At 33.2% G+C, this 19,986-nt stretch overlaps 1 protein-coding gene across 2 annotated transcripts; it reads right to left on the bottom strand.

Moving 5' to 3' along the window:
* Positions 1-914: 914 nt before the first annotated feature.
* Positions 915-18,483, bottom strand: LOC111054685 (transmembrane and ubiquitin-like domain-containing protein 1). 2 transcript variants are annotated; one of them, XM_039434755.1, is made up of 5 exons: positions 18,260-18,483; positions 10,548-10,777; positions 7,802-8,037; positions 5,309-5,700; positions 915-3,295 (listed from the first exon to the last, which is right to left on the bottom strand). In XM_039434755.1, the coding sequence occupies exons 2-5, from the start codon at positions 10,768-10,770 to the stop codon at positions 2,884-2,886; spliced, it is 1,263 nt and encodes a 420-aa protein (XP_039290689.1). In that variant the 5' UTR covers positions 10,771-10,777; positions 18,260-18,483; the 3' UTR covers positions 915-2,883. The 2 variants fall into 2 exon arrangements, with proteins under 2 accessions (XP_039290689.1, XP_039290690.1); XM_039434756.1 differs by having other exon boundaries at positions 10,548-10,771.
* Positions 18,484-19,986: the final 1,503 nt, after the last annotated feature.

The following is a 19,986-nucleotide window of genomic DNA, read 5'->3' as shown; positions in this document are numbered from 1 at the left end:
TTTTTAGCTTTAATCCAACATGAAAATGGATCTACTTACATGCCTGTTGTAACAGGAAAAAAATTATGAAAAGATTTAGGTTTCATTAAGAAAAGTCAAGATCTTGAGGAATAAATAATAATTTGGTAGAAACTATGAGTACTATTTAGGTATTCAAAGATTCATTATAATCATTGTGTATTTTTGGGAATTAGTTTAACATTTAAAATACCTGTACTTTGTATTCCATAGATTTCTTTCCAAAACATAATATCTATCTGATGGGATATCAGAGCTGAGGGTTCAATTTTTTTATACAATTTCTCTTATTCGGATAAAAAGTAAATTCGTATGGCTTTTGTTGGTGGGGAGTTCCTTGTGGGAAGGAAGATATTTATTGCAGAGAATAAATCAATTAAAAAGTTCTTAATCAAACTATGAAAAATAAAAATCGGTTATAAATAGTTAATAATTAAAATACCTTTTGAAAATCATAAATTAAAAATTGAACATCATTGAATTTGGAAATATTTTGTGAAATGCATCAATATTTGCTGAAGATTAAAAAAACAACTTGATTTAAACGAGTACTTCCGAAACACACTTTGGCATAAGCCTTTTCCTTCGATAAATCCTCAAATTCTAAATTTCAAACATAGTTTTTAAAGTAAGAATCAAAACTACTATTTCACAGTAAGTACTGAAGTTTTCATTTTAAGAAACATAAGTAAAAAATTCTCACCAACAATATTCTCATTTTTTATTATTCTTCACTTCAACGTCTTCCGAATGAGTGGAGCAGGATAAACAAAACCAAATAATCTGTTGATAACAATATAAAATCAGAATTAATACAAAATCAAACATTTCACCGACAAATCTGTTAAAAAATGTTGAATTAACTTTTCATTTCAACTTGGGGAGTCCGATTCACAAGGTGTCAAACTATCATATATACGATAACTGAAAAAAATCAATCTTTCCATACATATTTTTTAAATAATTTATTACTGATCATATTGGTTTCAAAATCGAACCTAAAGAAGGAACTTCGTACAACGATCTTACAATAGGACAAATATTTTATCAACTAAAAATTATTATTTTTGCAATCTTGACTGCGGTATATTCTTGCCATCAAAAAAACTTTAAAAAATGGACCAATTAAAAATATTCACTTTAGATGATTATATTCACTTCTTCCTCAATATTTCCTCATCTAGGTTATAGAGTACTTCCTGTAACTGAAATTTGCTTGATTTCTAATAACTCTGAGTTTAACTAGTAACTAAAAAGATTCGCTAAAGTGCAAGATAAATTACTTTTAACATGAAGAGGAGAAACCCATTTCTCCCTCCACAGTTTGTAGCGTGGACACAGACGGACATCCTACGCACAATTGGATGCTCCGTGTCATTTTGCTTCATGTTCTTGTGATGAAAACATCTCTGTGACATACACAAACCAATATACCTGCTGACCAGTACACTACTTGGAACATTTACAGCAATAGATGGAGGGGAGTGTTGCCGCGTCGCGTTACAAAGCTCTCTCACTCAGACACAAAAGAAGGAGAATGCTGCTAGGTAGTGGGAGTGATTAGTGGAGGATAGAGCATCGTACCTCTCCGTATTCGAGAAAGAGCCGTGTTAAAAGTAATTTATCTCGCACTTTAGTAAGAGTATTTTCTGATCAATATTTTATATAATCCTCAAATTCTACTGATTCAATACTTCTTTGCTGCATGTTCACCTAGAATCACTGAAAAATTAATGATTACTATTTGGGGCCCCCAACTGTTTGAATATTTCCTCATCAATTAAAACAAATGAAATACTTCAACTACGAGGATTTTTTTCATTTTCGAGTATTAATTCTCAGCAAAAAAGATCAAAGGACTTACTCATCTAAGAATATTATCTGTATTTTACACAGATTGACTCTTTAGCAATGAGTAATGCAATAAACTTTCACTTGAAATAGTAAAAAAATAGTATTACTTGAAATAGTATTGATGCATTATAATTTTTTGAATCATTTGCACACGATAAAATTTTTATCAAATCCTATCACATAAGGGAGTTGAAAAGACTAGACTAGAGTTGAAAAGACTAATACTTGTCATATAGCTTCAGAGTTCAAGTTTTCCACCAATATAAAATACTCATTAAATATTGAACAAAATGTTATGACAATTAAGAAGTTTGACAAGTATTAACACCTATATTTGTAAGAATTTGATGTAAATTTGATCGTGTACAAATGTGGTGTATAGTTGGTGAATGACGCTGATCAGAGAGAACATAATAGGTTCTCATCTAGTATTGTCTTCATTTCATCATCAATTGATTCTAGATAAATAAAAACATTTCTCACCTACTAAAATTATCAATTTAATATTTCACAGTCAATTAGTGTGTCAATGATTACTGTATTTTCCAAGTATAATTCCAATCTATTTCTTAGTTAGATAGTAGCTTGTTATGCACCAATTTACTCACTTGGATAACATATTTTTCACAGTTTATTTCAAACTAGTTCACAGGCAGTACACGGCTAATAATCAATTTCCTCCTCATTTTTCATTCCAGTTGAAAGAAATCAATTGAATATTGAACTAGAACTATTTCCTCCACATTTTCAATCTAGTTGGAAGCAGCCGATCGAATAGCGACAGATTGAATAGTAACCGGTTACTAATAAACAGTTTCCGGATGATTCAGATTTTTCTGGAGCCGATTGAATAGTAACCGAGTGAATAATAAATAACAGCTCGATTTCCTCCTCATTTTCCTATTTAGTTGAAAAAACCGATTGAATAGTATTCGAGTGAATAAATATCTGGTTACAGTACGATTTCCTTCTTTTCTAGTTGGTAGGAGCCGATAGAATAGTAACCGGTTACTAATGAACCGTTTCTGAGTCAGGCAGGAACTGTCCAACAAGTGTAACAGCGAAAATAGCAGACAATCCGAATAACGCAGCAGACGTAGTGACAGTGAAAAGATGAGAGTACTGGTAACGACAGTATAGGGCGAAACCGAGACAGATGCTGAGAGACGCATAGAGCACAGTTCCGAGGTTCCATTCGGGGGGCGTGGCCGTTCGACCGTTGCCGGCCGCTGATTGGCCGCCGGCCGACTGGCTGACAGAGCGCTGCGATTGGCTGACACGCTGGTTGTGGACCAGGCAGTGCACCACACAGTTGTCGAACAGACCGTAGCCCTGCAGGGTTTCGTTGTCGCACTGAAGCACCTGTCCGTTGAAGATCAAACGTACCATCTTCTCGGCCGCTAGCTCCAGGCTGAAGTGTCTCCTGCAACAAAAGACAACATTCAACATTCAAGATCGTCAAGAAGCAGTTAAAATAACATAATAATGCAGTGTGTCCACGAAAAATGTAACAATAGATTCTACAAGAAATTTGCATCAAAGAATGATCAGTAATATCTTCTTATAATTATCGAACTTAGTGTTCGAGATACATCGATTTTACGATATTTGTGAATAACTAGGAAACTATCAGACACATTCTAATTCTAAGGATATGGTGAGAAAGAGGAAGAAATTTCCAATAAGATTTATATAATTTTTTCCTTTGTTTGAAGTTTTGTAACTTTCTATGAGCGTTCAAACTGTTTCGATATTTGGCTTTGAACTCTACGCTTTTTCTCTCACACAATTAGCTCACAGGCTTTCTGACTTCTGTGGAATACGGAAGCACTGTACTCCGCAGTGCATTTTTCAACTAAGAGCGCTCATAAAAAATGAAAGCGAACTCTCCAATTAGAACCCGTGAGAATGATATGTTCACTGTTCTTTGTTACTGTTGTGTGAGAATCCAGCTTTATAGGACTTATCTTCATTAAATTATAAACTTGTTCTAATCTAAACAAGATTTACTCTAATGATGCAAAACAATGAGCCACTGCACAAAAATTTTCGAGAGAATTGTAATGAACAGAATAGGCACAAAAATCAAATCAGAACAGAGTATATGGTATATCCGTATATGGTTTTCAGTGGTTTAATTTGCAATACGACAACTGATGGAGAAGAGTTGGGAATCTAATAAAAAGACTATTTTACTAATCATAGATTTAGAAAAAGCAGTTGATTCAGTGGATAGACAAGGGTTGTGGCAGGAAATGGAAAATTTTGGAATAGAAAAAGAAACATATTGGTATAATAAAGGAGATGTATAGAGGATATAAATGCAGAGTAAGAACACAGAGTGGTAATACAGACTGGTTTGAGGTCAGGAATGGCCTAAAACAGGGAAATATTCTGTCACCAGTCTTATTCAATGTAGTTATGGAAGGAATGAATCGACAAGGGAGAGAGTAAGTTGGAGAAAGGGATAAGAAAATGATATTTGCGGATGATGATTTGGGGAGAAACAGTTGAGGATGTACGGATACAGTTGGATACTTGGAGCAGTGTTATGGAGAAATATGGTCTGAAAATAAGCAGAGAGAAGAGTGAAGTAATCGTCTTTGGAAGGGATGGAAATATTGAATTGAATGGAGTTTTAGGTACTTGGGCAGTGAAATTGCAGACAATGAGAAAATAAATTATGAGATAACAAGAATATTGCAAAAGGGAGGAAATTTTTACCAGATAGTTAAAAATTTAATTTGGGATGAAATCTACCAGAAAAGGTAAAGATTATGATATATAATAGGAATTATGTATAATGTTGTATGGTGCTAAGACATGGATGATGACAGAGAGATAATGGAATAGAATACAAGCATGAGAAAGAGGTACCTCAGGGCAATAAAGGGAAAGACACGTAGAGACAAAGTTAGGAATGAGGAGATAAGAAGAGAGCTGAACATGGAAAGCATAAGGGGAAAGATAGAAAACATGAGACTACGCTGGTTTGGATACGTAAAGAGAATGGGAGAGGATCGGCTGCCAAAGAAAATGGAAGAGATGAGGATTGAATGAAGGAGACAACGAAGTCAACGGAGTGGAGAAGAGAGGATACAGATAGCGACAGGTTGAGGTGGGGAGACCGAGGAAGATAGAGAGGCATTGTTCATACCCAGACCCAGCACTAGCTGGAACGGGACACGGATATATATATATATATATATATATATATATATATATATATATATATATATATATATATATATATATATATATATGTATATGTATGTATGCAGAACAATTTGAATTTGAATAATTCTTTCTAAAAAATATGCAACATTTCAATTCTACTAATGTTCAAATTAATTCTTCAACTTTACCCACAGATTATAATTTAGATAGTGATAGGTGGAGGAAAAATAATCTTCGCAAATAGTTTCTAATAGCTTACCTTTTGAAATCACCCAACTGCTCCTGCAACCGACCCTCGACCACCGTCTGATTGTCGTTGAGGTACTTCAACCGTATCCGTATAGAATCGGCGGTCGTCTCACCAGCAGCCTCTGGCTCCATTCGACTGGCAGTTCTCTCCGGCTCCGAAGTTGTATCACTGTTGGAGGCGGCTGTAACTGCTGCCCCACTATTGGAGGCGGTTGTGACTGCTGCCCCACTATTGGAGGCGGTTGTGACTGCTGCCCCACTATTGGAGGCGGCTGTGACTGCTGCCCCACTATTGGAAGCGGCAGTGACTGTTGGCTCAGTTGGCGTCACTGGTTCGATCAGCGTCGGTCCTCTGTTCACGAAAAACGCCAGTCGACGCCTTCTCAGTAGAGACGGCGTGTTCTGTAGTAAACAAAAATCACAGTTTGAATTGTTGGTGCAGTCATTGGATTAAATCAAATTAGTTTATTACAGTGACAGAAGAACGCCTATAGCTGCGTTTGTATCAAAGTCATTGACAAAATGTTTATTTTTCCGTCCTTATTAGATTGAACGGAAGTTGACAAACACATATGTTCATCATGTGTATGATAAGTTATGTTCAATCTAATAGAATCTATAAGGACGGAAAAATAAACATTTTGTTAATAAGTTTGGTGTAAACGCAGCTTAAGGGTAGCCACCAACAACAGGATAAGTGTGTTGAACATATTTTGTACACAGACGCTCGTCATGGATGTTGTGTCATCAGCGTTAGTCTTCGTACACAATTTGTTGAGGTTGGGTTTTTATATACAGTATTGATTTCTTGTTAATTTTTATTCTCTGCTCTATTTGAGGTTGAATTTTTTGTATAATTATAATTTTTGTAATTTTCCAGTAGTTGAACGAGCGTTAGCGATTTCTCACTTTCAACTTACTGAAGGCCAAAGTCGGTGTCCGTCTGTTTGTATGTTCTACAATAACTTTAGAAAGAACTGATCAATCAGCTTAAAATTTTGAACACGTATCCTTCGAATTTTTTACAGGTCAAGTTCGTTGGACAATAAAATTGACTCATTCCTTTGTCCTTTTTCAAGATATAACAAATAACATTGAAAAGGCATAAGAAAAAAATTGTTTTGATTTATCATTTAGTAAGCTGAAGAATTCATTGTTTGCAGTTACAACAATTTTTCCATTCATTTATCCATAACATCTGCTGAGGCTATTTGGAAGCTATCACACAGACAGACCTTCGTGGGCTGACATATGATTTCAGTTAATTATCACTCATAATCAACGTTAGTAGATAGACTAATCTAGTAGACTCAATCTACTAACTTTGTCACATGATCCCTTCTCATTAAAGAAAAAAAAATGAATTTGGTTTCATATGATGGACAATAATGTTGAAGCGACAGAATAATTTGTGAAAAGTAATTTTTCATTTCAATTAGGATCCCCAATGAAACCTACTGTTAAATTATTCCTGTAAAAGAAATATTTTGCTGTTTCCATAACTTTTATCAACTCTGTATAATTGAAAGTTGCGGGTTTCAAAGGTTACAATACAACAGATCTTGAGAGAGTTCTCCAACCCAGGGGGTTACTAGTTTATTTATTGTTATTGATTGTTTATTCGATGTCAGAATCTGCTGTCAAACAGCTGTTTTTCGTTCGAAGACATGTCCGTTCACACATACTTGATACACTTGTCCCTGTTGTTAGTGGCCACCCTAAAGGCTGACTTCCATACATCAGTACCACAGTCAGTATCCATTAGGGTACAGCGAAATTATAATTCTCAACAGTTCCAATGGGACTATTTCCACTCAGCCCGGCCGAGCGAATATGAGTAGTCCCATTAGAGTTGGAACAAATCGTTCAAAAATTCATGCAGAATAAAGATATCAAATACATTGCAGTATTGGCTCACCAATACATCATGGAAGCGAGATAACCATAATAACCAACAACTATTGATCATGAGAGCTGTTTGATCCAGGCTGTCAAAAACAGTCCATTAAGTAGAGGTTACAATAGTCAAGTTAATTTGAATACGATTTTTTTAACGTTTGATTTAAATGGGCGATTTTCAAAACCTGAAGTTTAAGTTTACTTGAATACAAATTAAAGTTTCCATAACCCCAAAAGTATGTAATTATAAATGAGGAAATCTGAGTTTTCTTCTTGATTTTCATACTTTTCTATTTGAATGTTTTTATACATTCTATATTAACTAAAAACTGTTTCTATGTTTTATGTGAGTCATTACAAATTTTATTAGTAAAAAGGAGAGAGAAAGCTTCCAATGTTAGATCTGACTAGAGGAAGGATTGGCGATTTGGAACATTGATTATAAATTGCGATTGCATTGGTAAAGTTGAAATGTAACCTGTCTGATTCTCGTTCCATCCTTCCAAATTTACTAATAATTATTAAAAAATTATAAAATCTACTATTCTCTCCCTATATCAACTGATCCAAATTATCAATTCGCAAATAGAGTGGTTGTACGTACCTCAGCAGCCGGTTCACTCTCCGCTGTGCCCTCGTCTACGATCTCGAAAATATCGCCGGTCGCCGGCTCGACGTCTGTTTCCACAACTAACGTCCTCTGTTCACTGCCTCCCTCCTGCTTATCATCGTCCTCCTGCTCCACCCCTCCACTCACCACCACCTCTTCTCTCCTTTCATCCGCTTCCCTCTCCTCCATTCCTCCGCCATTTTGTCCCGTATCGTTCCCGGTACCCGAGCCTGTAATAAAACAACAAAGAATAGAAATTTAGAATGTAAATTTCTCATATGAAAAGAATAGAATGGAACGGAGCTCGAGCTTGCTCTTTTGGGAAGTAGTTCCTAATATTTTATTTTGTAGAATAATTCGATTATTGCAATGTATATTGTATACCTAGTATAAATATAAATAAAAATGAAAATCTCAGTACCCTTTTTTCATTATTTTATCACAACATGTTTCAACATTGATGCCATTTTCAAGTGATATGAAGTAAATAGAATAATTAATTAATAAGTAATTTATTTACTTCATATCACTTGAAAATGGAATGAATGTTGAAACATGTTGTGATAAAATAATTCAAAAAAGGGTACTGAGATTTTCATTTCCATTTATATTACAAGTAGCCCTATACAGAAAAGAGAGATTAAATGTATACCTAGTTTATTGATTTATTTTGTAATTTATGAGATTTTTTTATTTGATGACGTTGCTATGCTCTATGTCGGTACATATCTGTTCCAATATCTTTTCAAATGAAGAATAGAATGACTTTCTTATTTGATGACGTTACAATGCTCTATGTCAGTATCTATCTGTTCAAATTCTTTTTACCTACTCTAGATCTAGTGAATGGGCGACCATAATTGATTCGATTGAAGAGAATTACATTTCGTACAATCACATACCGATTGAGATAAAAACATTTAGATAGGTCTACATACTCTAGGATACTAGGTCACTTATGAAATGTGATTGATCATTGTATGAGTGACATCCACTTCCATCAAGATAACCTTCATCTCAGTTTGGCTCCATTACCCTCATCAATAACTAGGCTTGAAATACCTCAAGAAAGTTGCCTTTGTAAAATAAATAATTATCTCAGTTGATCAAGAACCAACCCGGGTGAGCAATTAATTCGGTACGTCAAGTTACTGTTGCTTTCAAAAAGTACTGCAGATACTGTATCATATATTCAATTCTAAAATTATCAAATAATTGTGAATGTTACCAGCATATTTCCATTTAAATAATAAAGCCAAACACCTAACCTAACCTTAAAACGTTAAACAACTTCTTCATAATCCCTAACTAACTGTGAAACGGTGTATCTGACTGCGTATCAGCCTGCAACAAAAACTTGATGCCGAGAAAACTTGACGTAAAATACCCTGAGCTCCTGATATAGCTGGTTCGAGGAAATGAGGCTTGGACTGACTGACTGTCTTGGATGAGACTTGGTCTTGGTCTGTGATAACTGTATGTATGCAAAATAGGCCGGCCTCGTAATCGAGGGATTGAGAAGTTCAATTTGAAAAAAAATTATTGATTTTGTATTTTAGGTGAAAGATATGTCTATTCTATCTTATTTATCAATTATTTATCAATGTAAACCCAAACCCTCAAGTACCTATATTCAGACCCCTGTTCCAGCTCCTGACAATCACAAGTATTACTTGAGCTATCGACACAGGTATGGACTTTTTTAGACATCAACATCCCTGCATCAACATTCAATTTCTGAACTGTGATGATATGTCAAGTTGTGATGTTCTATTAGGGCTATTAAATATATTCTATTCTAGAAATCGGGCCAAACGCCTGAGTATATTTACTTGCTATAAATGATAATTGATGATTATTCAAATTATTACAAGCTATTCTATTGTAAAATGATGGTTTGTTACTGACCTGTGGCGTCAGTAACGGCTACCGCAGTAGCAGTTACTTGTTATGCAGTTATTACTAGTTATTCTATTCTAAAATGATGGCACAGTGGAACCTGTGGCGTCAGTAACGGCTACCGCTGTACGGTACCGATATTACAAGTTATTCTATTCTAAAATCATGGTGCACTGGAACCTGTGGCGTCAGTAACGAGTACCGCAGTAGCAGTTACTTGTTATGCATTTACAACACGTTATTCTATTCTAAAATCATAGTATGCTAGTACCTGTGACAGCAATGGCTTCTTTACCAGGTACATCAGTGGCAGTTACTCGTTATGTTGTACTTGCTATGTAGTTAATCCTCGTGTGCTGGTATCTGTGACAGCAGTAGCTTCATTAACGAGTACTGCAGTAGCAGTTACTAATTATTTTCTACTTGTTATGCAATTACTTCAAGCCATTCTGTTCTAATGGTGTATAGATGATAAATTCTAATCTAAAACTATGGTGTATTGGTACCTGTGACAGTAGTGGCGTCATTACCAGGTACCGCATTAGCAGTTATTCATTATTTTTTGCTTGTTATCATTTACTTCAAGTTATTCTATTACAGAACCAAGGTGCACTGGTACCTTTGACGTCAGTAAAGAGTACCGCAGTAGCATTTACTCGTAATCATATATTTTTATGCAGCTATTACAAGTTATTCTATTGTAAAATGATGGGATGGTGTGTTACTGACCTGTGGCGTCACTAACGGCCACCGCAGTAGCAGTTACTCGTTATCTTTTACATGTTTTGCAGTTACTTCAAGTTCAACTTATTATATTCTAAAATGATTGTGTGTTACTGACCTGTGGCGTCGGTAACGGCCACCGCAGTAGCAGTGAGTTGTGCTTGGTTCCTGTGGTTGGTGGTGTGGCGCATGCGCGTGCGTCGCTCCAGGATGAGCACAGTGGTGAGGAGGGGGCTGTCGGTTATGTTGGTCGTCCACCAGGCCACCGCACACACAAACACCACCAACACAACGGTGCCCACCTGCACCACCTCGTCTCCGATGCCTTCGATCAACGACATTCTGCAACTAACAGCATGAAAATGTTATCGCCAAGAAACAAAACAATACATAAGCACAGTCAGAGAAAACTTATACATTAGGTTATCTTAACTTATAAGATTGTAGATTTATTAGAAATTGCAATTAAACAACTGCTGGAATATTATAATTGTATAATAAATAGTTATTATACATTATATAATGATATAATTATAGGGTAGCTCATAAGTCACTTGACGCTAACAGCGTTTAAGGTCAGCTGTTGTTACAAACCAAACCGCAGCTGTTTAGGTTTATTCACTACAGTTTAGTTTGAGGTTATGTTTGATTATTGTTCGCACTGAGCTAAATACTACAACGGAGGTAGCACTGGTTGAGAAAGCAGCGTTCTGCCTAAAAAACCGGCAGGGGTCCATCTTTGGTTGAGGAGTTACTGTAGCGGGAATTCAAATTTACAACGGAATCACACTTGGAGACAGCCATTATTTAATCTTCAAACTCTTTCTTCCAAACTCTGAGCAAAAATATATTACATTTCAATCATTATTGACTCACCTGACTATTTCACAAACATGATCTTGCGAACAAATGGTTGCAAATTATCAAGTTTTAGGACATGAATCCTTCTTGTTCCAGTGACCTCTCATGCTTCTCTCACCGTCATAGTCATAGGTCTCATGTAATAATAGGTTATAACATTAATTCTGTAATTAACATTAAAATAGGATTGTATGATTTAGCTTGAAATCCCTATTCCAATTCACCATGATAGTATTATGTTTTATTATGAACCATTTGATTATGTTTTATTTCAAAATAATTGTTGTAATAAAACTTGTAAAACAACGCAACTATATGGGCTATGGCTTGTTTAAAAATTAGAATGAGTACCTCCTCTCTGCATAATACTACCAACTGAAGAAAATTAGACGGTACGAGGTTGTAGCATAGTCACACAAGTCTGTGTTACCTACGGTGTAGTATTTAGCTCGGTGGTTGTTCGTGATAGTGTGTTCATTGTTATTCGATAGACAGTTAATATGAAGTTAACAACAGAACAGCGTGTCAACTGACTTATGGGCCAACCTGCATTTCAAATATCCAATGAAAGCTGTATGAATAGAACTATTTCTTAATAGCAAATTTTATAATGACTTCAAAACCTTTTTCATAACATAAATATTTTGAGCCTATGGTATTGTTATTCAATTTCAATCCAATTAATAACTAAGGACTGCTGCCACTCAAATATTGACCGACGAACTAAATAGCAGAAGGAATTTGAAAAATGAACCCGTCCAAAAACTGTGCCCAGATCGGTCCATAATTGCAGTAGCAGATTCCTCCCTAAATAGCATTCCTTACTACATTTTATGCTTGTAAATTAGTATGTAATCCCCAATGAGCATCAAACTCAACGCCGATCTTTTTTACAGGAATAGTTATTAGTTCTATTTATATAGCTTTCATTGGATATTTTAAATAATCATTATATATTAATTATAAAATTGTTTATTATATGACACATTAATACATTAAACATACACAGTCAAAAGTGGATACCCATAAAACGTTCTCGTAACATCACTTATAAAACAACTCGTTATAATTATTGAGATAATTATGATTAAGCCCTAATATGATCATATATTTATACTTTACTGCATTTTGTCCACTTGATTGTAAATGTATGGCAAATAAATTGAATTTGAATATAAAATGTCACCAGTCTATAGAAACTTTAAAGGAAATAACATAGTAAAAAATAGTTGTAGTCAAAAGTGGACACAGTCTCTCACTAAACATACAATATGTTGTCAATCTTGAGAAGCTTTAAACAAATTAAATGAAATAGTGGTCTAAGGAAATCGTTTTTAAAAATAATAACTAAATAACGATTGGAATTTATATTATGTTTTGGAATCCAACTGTTAAAAAAATCACTTTACGTAATTATATGTAATGTTTATTGCAATATGTTTTAGAATGCAAAGGTTGAAAAATTCACTCAGTCTTTAGAGTCTCAATATGGCCTAACAAAAGATGTCAATTAGTAAAGCACTTATTGATTTACGTTTGTGGAAATTTTCCATAATTAGGACAATTAATTATGTACCGGTTGTCAATTCCATTTTTATTGTAACCTTGATTCTGTAAGTTCAAGTAATTCAATAAAGTTGAATAAACTATAAATAACTTGATAATCATCTAATGAGTAAAACAATAATTTTCCCATTTACAATAGTACATTACTCAATTGTTTTTCAAGTCAAAACGTTTCAATTACTGGATCCCATCTTCAGCGTAGTCTCTATTTTGATACTGAATTTCACAAGATTAACCTGCCTTTTCATAACCACAACAAAAAATATGAAATTCAGTACAGTACATAATATTGATATCAAAGTAAATAGTTCACTGAAGATGGGAGCTAGTGTCTTGAAAAGCGTCTGGAAGTACGGACTAAAAAAACAAGTAATGTACTATATTATTAAAGTGAATATGGAATAGGCTATAATATAGCCACTACAAAAAATATGAAATTCAGTACAGTACATAATTGATATCAAAGTAAATAGTTCGCTGAAGATGGGAGCTAAGTTATATTATAACTTATTGAATTAATTATTATTTTGAGCATTTGTTTTTCATCATCAGTGAAACTAAAAAAAAAAAACAATTTTTCAAGAATACATTTTTTTCTTAGCCTGCAATACAATACAGATTTTGTAGTTTAGGAATTTCTATTTAGAAAATTTGGTTCTGGATTGCAATACGAATTATAGGCTATTAGTAGAAGAAAATTTGAATAATACTCAAGTTTATAAGCTTTTTTATCCAGTAGCATAGGTTTGCGGTTCATTCAAAAATTAAATTCTAATAATTTATAACCTGGTCAATATAATTTCGGAAAAATTGGATTGAGATTCTCATTATTTCCAAGCTGAGGAATTCGGTTCATTGTTCATTTCCATGCAACGATTTTCCTCATAAATTTGTCCATACCCCACCGACTTAGAAGCAGAAATCTGTATACTATCGAATAAAGCAAATTGATTGGAAATATCTAGTAAACATTTCAATTACAAAAAAAATTGAATAGATACAAAAATATAAATTGAGTAACAGTTCACGGGCAATAAAATAATATGGAATTTAATATAATTATACAGATTGATTGGGGCTCTCGATTGGAATAGTTCAAGAATGAATCCGAAAACGATAATATGTAACCTATTGCTTTGGTATGATAATGAAATCTAATATGATCAAGTAGAGTGGATTTTTCTATTACGTAAATTATTTTGGTGATTTTCCAATACTTCAATATTATATAATAATAACAAACGCATCACCAATAATCTAGAACGATATTGGATGAGTTACTTTGTCCAATCGTATTTTATAACAAATTACATAAGTTGAAAGTCCTAGTTACCTATTAGTAATAACGTACTAAATTAGAGCCTATGGCAATGCCATACGATACTTATAAATAATATGTTGGTTCTTTGTCCGAGTTATCACGCATATTAAGTTCATCGAAACATTTCACGGTAAGTTAAATTTAAATCAACAGTAACACGATAGGTGTTTTTTGTTGTCAGTTTTTTGCTAGTCTAAACAATCGGATAGCTGCAGGTTGAAAGTAGTAATTTAAAAGTTGTTTCAATGAAGGACACATTGCAACTTACATAATTCGACTAAAAAAACCTGTCTCCATCCCTTTTTTGTTGATATAAACCGTAACGTGAAGTTTACCCGGCTTATAGACTCATTTTATTCATGGAGTTTTTGACAAATAAATTCTTATTCGATTTTACGTTTACATGTATAGTTAAGCATCACATAATAAGCGATGAAACTCAAGTTTTGTATTCTGACATTGAATACATATTATATCGCAGTATAGAATATATGTTACTCAGCAACAAATATCTAAAATGAAGACTGGACAAATTTATCAGTCAATCGTCATAAAATATATCATTATAAGTGGATTTATCAAAAAATTATCAACCTCGTTCATCATCTACAAAATTTATAGGATCATAATTAAACTGATCGATGAATAAATTTATTTTTATATAGGGCCTATAATAATGAATAATTTATATTTATATCCTGACTGGTAAAATTGAGATAAATATCTTCAGTTACGGTACATCCAATGCGTTCGTATTTTTCGAGCAATTTGTTAATTTAAATTTACTTTGTTATCTTATGGCTAACTAATTTGATAGATTGTTATTGTTTTAATGCATTATCTCTTAAACATTTTTAATTATATAGGCTACCGAGAGCATGACCTTCTAAATATAGTCCAATTTATTTATGGAATTTGATTACTTTTCATTCTTGTATAGTAGCACAGCCATCTCTAGTAGTAAGATGGGAGTGGCAACATTGCATAAATAGGTTATATCATAGATAACTAGCCTATTTCACTATGATGGTAGAATATTACTATCATACAAAAGCTGCAGTTTCTCTATGGCTTTATTCATTCATCAACAACTGTTGACTATGATAGCAGCCACGAACACTAGAAAATGGGTACTACAATAGTTGTAAAAATACTATAGTGAGGTCTACGTTATAATGGCAGTGGAGAAAGATAGGAAAACAGCGTTTCCGATTCTCTGCCTTGTCACTGCCTTCCTTAGAGCTATCTGATTATGGGTAATAGTATAGATAGCTGATATCTGATGTGATATTAACTGATAATTCTTGTTAAGAATAATAAATTAGCCTATATTTTATTCGCAAAGAATATATTTTTTCAATGATTTAATAATAATTCTTCATAATTGATATTAAAATGTAATTTTTGTTGATTATTTATATTCCTACATTGATAAAAAACAATCTGGCAACGATTCAGAGCTAGAAAAGTATAGCGCTATCTGATTTGTCGAGTAATAGACAAGGACGGACAGCAATACCAATGTTAAATAAATACTGCCATTTAACTTGAAACTCATTATAGTATAAATTGTATTCTTGTATCCGTGACTGATGATAGCAGCTAATCTTAAATGTAGACTGTAGGCAAATAAAAACAAACCTGAATAATATAGAATTATTGATTATATCCATAACATAATATAAAATTTTCTAAACCTATTATAAAATTGGAAGAGAAATAATGACATTACAGTTGTGTTGTGGTACTTTTCCATAATGAAAACACAAATTTAAATTGTCAACCACTTTTTATTATTATAAAAGATGTGGCTGGTAAAGCCACGAAACCAGGTTCTGTGTAAATTATATTATATTTTATAATAATAAAAAGTGGTTGACAATTTAGATTTGTGTTTTCAAATAATGACATTATTGTGGATGGAGCAGAACTTCAAACTCTGAGAAACACTCCTCCTTGAAGAGTGAATATTCTAAAAATATTTCTAGTGAGCACTTTGAAGCTTTTAATGAACCTAGGCCTATGTTTCAAGTTTTATTGCAATCCATTCAGTACTTTTAAAGAAATCGTGACTAGTGATTGAGTAGTATTAGAATTTTATTGGTGAAGAGGAAAGGAAATATTCATTAACAAAACTGATTTCTCACCAGGTTGAATTAGAATCTTGAAGATTAATTAAGTTAAATAGAGCTTGCATTAGCAATACATATTTAAAATAAAAATGATAATAATCGGAGCCAGAATAGTATAATTATATTAAATCGATATTGCAATGAGAAATGAACAACATTCATATGAAAGGTTTCTATTGAATTACTTTTACAAGAAAAGAAAAGATTTGGGAATTCACTAATGTACTTTGGCATTATTACAGTAGATAATAGATATAAAATGCACGCCAAATGTGATCAATCTACTTCCCAATCCTTTTTAATGAATAAGAAGGGACAGCAAATGATGTGATTGATTTAAAAAAAATCAGGTTGAGAGCTGCCGGAAAGAAACTCAAATCAATTGACTCTTAGTAAGTTGAGTTTATGAGATTTGTTGTTGTTATAAAAATCCACATTTTTACACATCAAATATTTTTTTTTATTTTAAACACTCAAATTAATACTGTAAGTTAAGAAGTCGTACCTACTTTGAACTAAGAGGAATATCATTTTGAATGGAGATATGGTTAAATTTGGCATTTTTACTCTTAAATACATTCAGTTAAAATTTTACATTTAAACTTATGCTAATTTACAGTTTCATGCTGTAATTATCAACTTAAATTTATGATTAAGTTGGTTAAATTAGATATGTTAAAAATATAAGAGAGGATTTAAGAATTTTTGAGAAACCTGTTACCAGTAACACAATTGATGAGCCAATAATCAGGATGATGAGAGACTAAATAATAACAGTAGCCTATGAGAGACTACCAGCGTCACATGACTTTACGAAAAAAAACCACGTGGACTATCGGCATGAGTTAACAGTGAAATTTGGAACATAAATGCCCTATACCATGGGATATTTCCTTATGTCATATTTTCGCTATGTTTCCACCAACTACAACAAGAATTCGGAATTGGAAATATCATGTATATTTTGATTTTGGATATTTTCAATTATGCATTCCCGCGGCAGATAATGATCGCTACTATGCTACTACTATGTCGGTGTGTGCAGGCTGCTTCAAGATGCTTCGTTTCAAGCATTCAAGATATTGCAGTGCAACCTATATAAAAAAGAGCTCTGAGATAGGAGGAATGAAAACTTGAGTTGGTTTACATCTAAATTTCACATGGAAAATTGATAGATAATATTGTGTTTTGTGGAATAAGGTTGATAAGAAAATATGCCGTAAACTAAAGACAATTTGAGCAGTCAAGTTATGTAGAAGCCCTAAAATTTCGACTTGGGTACTAATAGGCTACCATTTTTTTTTTAGATTATCCTGCAAAAAAGAGACTAATCCTGAATATATTTGAGCTCGCCTTGATCTGAGTCGGTCATGTCACTTGGTAGTTTATCATCAATAATAAAAAATAAAACAAGAACACTTTGCTGCATTATTAGAAAAAAAGGATATACCGTAAACAAATTCAGCCATCAAGAATATGCAACAAACCTGTATCTCTACACCTGAACGTTAAGTCAGAGATGGTATTGAAAATAGGTTAAGAAGTTCTTTCGACCAGTTGTGATATTATTAGGGTATGATTCCTCTATCATCAATGCATTGGAAATAAGATCTATTCTAAAATTTATAAAAAGAAATAATATAAAATATTGTAATAAATGGTAAACAATAAAATTATTACAAAACTTTCCAACATTCTTGCGCGGTCCCATTTTAACCTTATCAATGTTTATGATAGTACCTAACTACCTAGGCCTAATTGACATTTAAAGATGTCAAAGTTTTGATATTGAGTTTAAATAGTGATTGATTAATATGCAGAATAAAAAATATGTTGTCCTATGTTATTGGAATACATTATTATTTGTTCATGCGTAAATTATTTGTTGGTGTATGAAACTAAAACAAAAAATAGATAACACATTGCTTAAAGTAGTTGAATTTTACTTACCGTACTTTCAAGATGATTAAACAGTCACTTCAAAATTCCAAAGTATTTGAACTATATTGAAGAGCTATGGACTAAAAAGGAACAAATTTTGTAACTGAACTAACTGTAACTATTTGATCCTGTTTGGTTATCATGGTAGAATGTCAGTAATGCAATAATAATACATTTTGCACGTACTACACGGAGCTGGCAAACATGGCTGCAGTGCAGCTGCAGTTTGACGTAAAACGAAAACTAAAAACAAGTCAACAAGAAGGCCATGAAAAAACAGTGTTGCCAACCATTTTTACTCACATGAGGAGTTCACTCTGCACACATTCATGCACAATATTGGGAAAGTAAAAATTGCTTGATTGAAGAGCAGCCGTAATCAAGTTTTTTGATAACAATGATTCAAGAATGAATATACCAGTATATCTGATGAATATTAACTGTTCATCCTTGTTAAAAAATAATCATTCACTTTTATTTAATATTTGTGAATTGAATATATTTTGCAATGATAAATTCTCATATTTGAGATGAAATATTTTGCTGATAAATTCTATTTCTACTCGGTTGAAAAGCAATCTGGCAACATTGCAGAATTAGATAGCTATATTTACTTTGTGGAATTGTAGACAATGATAATAATTATAGTGAGGTCCACGTTATAATGACAGTAATTGATAAACTTTGATGTTGCTATCCTTGTCTATCATTCGACAAAGAAGGTATTACTATCCTTTAATGGCTTCGCAACGATGCCAAATCTGTTTTTGGCAATGTAAAAATATAATTAATTGATGCAGAGGCAAGGCAACGCTGTTCTTCTATCTTTACCCACTGTCATTATAACGTGGACCTCACTATAGTAACACGAATGTCAATCTGTCATAACGTAGACATTACTACTGTGCATGATGGATTTGGCAGTTTATCGTGCGCGTACAGTATTGGCTTGTTTCGTCAACTTAAATTTCGTTTATTGAATTCAAAATAATGTGAAAGTAAATATCATGCAAAGTGTATTGTGTTGGTTAATTGTTTCTGTGTTACTTGTGATCGGAGGTGTCGAACTTAACCCTGGCCCAGGCGATTCAAAGGTAACCTTAGAGGACATAATGGTCGAAACTAAACGATTTGACTGACATAAAAAATGCTATTAGCTCAATTAAACAATCAGTGGCTCAATTTTCAACGGCAATCGATGATATCACTGAAGATGTTTCTAGTTTAAAGGACAAAATAACGTTTTTAGAGCATGAAAATAGTGTGATTTGTAATAAAATGGATGATTTGGAGGGTTACTCTAGGAGGTCGAATCTAATATTTTATAACATTGAAGAGCGTAATAATAATAATGATAATAGAAGATCTACGGCCGGTATCAATCAATTGATTGTGAATCTAATAACTACGGTTATGAAAGTTAATTTAATCGATGAGGATATTGAGAGAGCTCATAGACTTGCAAGTCCAAGTAGTAGTACTCATAGACTACTTGCTGGTAGATATGTAGGGAAAAATAGACCAACAATAGTGCATTTTAATAATTTCAAGAAGAAAGTGGAAGTTCTACGAGCTTCTAAAGCTTTAAAGGGGCAAACATTGGAATATCTGAGGACTATAGCCTACTAAGCAAATTAGGAGTGTTAGGGAAAAACTGAAAGACTTTTTCAATCAGGCTAGAAGACGGGGACTCAAAACGTTTATGAAATATGATCACTTGGTTATTAATGGAAGAA

Source organism: Nilaparvata lugens, chromosome 8 (genome assembly GCF_014356525.2).
Source record: "Nilaparvata lugens isolate BPH chromosome 8, ASM1435652v1, whole genome shotgun sequence".
Taxonomy (NCBI): Eukaryota; Metazoa; Arthropoda; class Insecta; order Hemiptera; family Delphacidae; genus Nilaparvata; species Nilaparvata lugens.
Note: the sequence above shows the minus strand (reverse complement) of the source record. Positions and strands in the feature narration are given on the sequence as shown.